This window comes from Cyprinodon variegatus, unplaced genomic scaffold (genome assembly GCF_000732505.1).
Source record: "Cyprinodon variegatus isolate N-32 unplaced genomic scaffold, C_variegatus-1.0 Scaffold1215, whole genome shotgun sequence".
Lineage (NCBI taxonomy): Eukaryota > Metazoa > Chordata > Actinopteri > Cyprinodontiformes > Cyprinodontidae > Cyprinodon > Cyprinodon variegatus.
Window position 1 is genome coordinate 186,658 of NW_015151668.1, and position 3,213 is coordinate 189,870.

Consider the following 3,213-nt stretch of genomic DNA (forward strand, 5'->3'; position numbering starts at 1 on the left):
AGTCTCTCCAGCGTGTCCTGGGTCGTCCCCTGGGCCTCCTCCCAGTGGGATGTGCCTGGAACACCTCCCGAGGTGTTCCAGATCTAACAGACTTAGAGCTTAATCCACTGAATAAAGATAAAAAAAATCCCAGAGCAAATATGTCATGCCAAACAAAAATCAAAGTTTGATGAAAAGCAGACCGGACATTGTTTTCTCTCTTTGAAACAAATGTCAGGTACGTTTCTATGTGCTGTACATCAAACCCACACGCATCCATCAGAGGAAATTTGAAGCCAGTGGGAAGGAGTTGGAGCCGAACTTCAGCGACACCAGAAAGGTCAACACAGGCTTCCTCATGTCCTCCTACAGTGAGTAAGCAACAACAAACATCAGCTGTGGTATATTTTCACTCTTAGATTGCTTTAGTGGCTTTGACTCTACACAAAGTGGGAATGGTGTAGCAGAACTGAAAAAATAAACTATTACTCAGTGGGAAAATCATGGATATTCCAGTTAGTTTAACTTTTTCAGGCACCCTTTAAGTGGATGTTGTTGGGATTTTTTTTTTCCTCAGAGTTGGAAGCCAAAGGAGAATCGGATCGTCTGACTGAGGATCAGCTTTCGCAGATGATTAACAAAGCTGAGCTGGTCAAAATCACCGATAAGCTCCGGCCTGCTGGAACCTGGGCCTTCTGGTACCCAGAGTCAGAGATGGACAAAACGGAGCTGGAAACGGGGCAGGAAGTCAGACTGAAGACTAGAGGAAACAGTCCTTTTATATGTCAGAGAAAAACCTTAAACCTACTGGTTGCATATTTACCTTACTGTAACTCTAGAAGCTAAAAAGTAATACTAATGATTTCAAATGAATGGTTTGGTTTTTTCAGAGCCCTGAGCTCTGCTGTAGGTCACATGCAGCACGGATAACGTTCCTTCCTCTTTTATTCCACAGTCTCTTTGGCCAAAGTCGACAGCGGGACGGTTACCAAGTGCAACTTCGCTGGAGATGAAAAAGCCGGAGCCTCGTGGACGGACAAGATAATGGCCAATAAATCAGAGAGCAGCAGCTCCCAGAGGCCCGGAGGAGCAGGAGAGGGAGCAGAGGAGGAGGAATGGGTCAGAACCACATCTAACATTTGGATTTCTATTGCATTGATTAGAGTATTTTATTATTTTTTTATCCATCTTAGTTATAGTTTTATTAAGTACAAGGAAAATAAGATTTTAATTGATGTTTTAAGTTATAATTAATTCAACATAAATAATCATCTTCTTTTATTGAATTAAAACATTTATTTTTATTTCAACTAAATGGCATTTTGTTGTTTTACCTTTTTGTAATTCTAGTTTTTACATACATCTTTTTATTAGAATTTTGATCACATTATCTTAAAATAAATCATCTTTAAAAATGAAAATCAACACTTACACTAAAGTATGTCTGTGTTTGATTCACCAAATCCATTAGTTTTCATGCTTTGTACTTAGAATAAGAATTGTATTTTTTCTTCTGTAATTATACTTATTGTATTACTGCTGACTTCAATAACAAAATGCAAAGAGAACTGGAGCAGCTGCTTTGGCACTAATATAGTCTGGTTCTAAACATTCAGATGTCTCTATTGGTAGCTTTGTATGAATCTGGATCTATTCTTCAGGATCTAATGTTTGTTTCCCTTTAGGATGACTGAGGACACCAACTCACACCCCCTGATCCAGCCTTAGTCCTGGCCTAGTTCTGGATTTTAAGCTTGTTTGGCTTAAAGCTGAAAATCTTGTATTGCCTTAAACATGCCCAACTGGATATTTTGTTCTTTCGAATGTCTATTTAACCTTTTTATTCTTTTTGTTTAATCTCCTTATATAGAAAATAAGGACCTCAAACCAACAACTTGCATAATGTCATTTGATACTATTGTAAATGTATTACTGATTTACTACACTATTTATTTTTAAAGCATCTGTTCTGATGAGATAATAGAAAAACTGAGCTCTTTAAGATTTTCTTTGCTTTTTTGCTCGTCTGGTGCAAGATTTCCATTTTTCATTCTACTGCAGCACCATCATGTTCTGCTAAGGATAAAGTGGCCTTATGAGTTTCCTTTTCTTCCTGGATTGATGATAAGGATGTCCTGAAGTCAGTCACCTGTTCACAACAACAACATAAAGCAGCTGATTGACCTATGAATCAACACCTAGAAGTAAAGAGGATGTGTCAGTTCTGGCTTTAAATATTTCCCCTGAATTAAAAGCGTAAAGTCTTTCTTTTACATTTAACTGTGTCTTTGCTCATTTTATATAAACTCTTTAAACCATGTTGGTGTTTCTTGATCAAAAAAATAAAGTTTTTCCATTTTTATTAAATAAAAGCTGTTGTTTTCATTTGTATTCAGCACCTCTGATTTGATATCTATAAAAACATCTTGCTGTTACAGCTGGGACTTTTTTGCATTGTCTGTCCAGATTCTAGAGGGATTTATTTTTACTTCCTCTTTGAAAATTATCCATGATGATCAGTTTCCAAGTGCCACAGATTCAGGTTACATCAGGCCTGTGCTTTGACTCTCCCATTTTAGCACTTCTTTAAACCAGGGGTCACCAACATGGTGCCCGCATGCACCAAGAGGCCCTCAAGGACCACATGGTTTGCAACTCAACAATGGGTCAAGTTTGAAATTTTTATTTTATTCTGCTGCTCTTATATTCCAATTATTGATATAGCGTGTATAAAATCAAAATGACAATATCTCGGCGGGTGGCCGCTCACACTGAGCCTGGTTCTTCCTGTTCAAAGGGAGTTTTTCCTTTCCACTGTCGCTACAAGCATGCTTAGTGTGAGGGATTGCCTTTGAGTCAATGAGTCGATGCAATCAACTGGTTTTCCTTCGATAGAAAACTGAATCAATCTGACTGGATGATCTGGTGAACTGTAAAATGCCTTGAGATGACATTTGTTGTGAATTGGCGCTATAGAAATAATCTGAATTGAATAGAATATCTAAAAGAAAATCAGAAATTATGGAAACAGTAAAAACATTTTTATTATGTATGAAGTTTAGATGAACGCTGACCCCATAGTTCATAGGTCAGTATTGGCAGCTCTTCCAATGACTGTTTGGTGACCCCTGCTTTAAACTTTGAAATTATTAAAATACTAATTGTCTATAAGTGGTTTAAAGTTATCTATCAGTGTTATGAGAGCAAATAATAGCTGTTTTTTTTTTTTTTTTT

General features: G+C 37.3%; 1 protein-coding gene across 1 annotated transcript in view; it reads left to right on the forward strand.

Annotated features, from left to right (window-relative positions):
- Positions 1–2,329, forward strand: part of arpin (actin-related protein 2/3 complex inhibitor) — a 6,281-nt gene extending 3,952 nt beyond the window's left edge. Inside the window, exons 3-6 of the mRNA XM_015401391.1 lie at positions 218–350; positions 557–763; positions 935–1,098; positions 1,665–2,329. Coding sequence (XP_015256877.1) covers positions 218–350; positions 557–763; positions 935–1,098; positions 1,665–1,673 — 513 coding nt within the window. The 3' untranslated portion in view covers positions 1,674–2,329. The remainder of the gene's footprint in view (positions 1–217; positions 351–556; positions 764–934; positions 1,099–1,664) is intronic.
- The last annotated feature ends 884 nt before the right edge of the window (positions 2,330–3,213 follow it).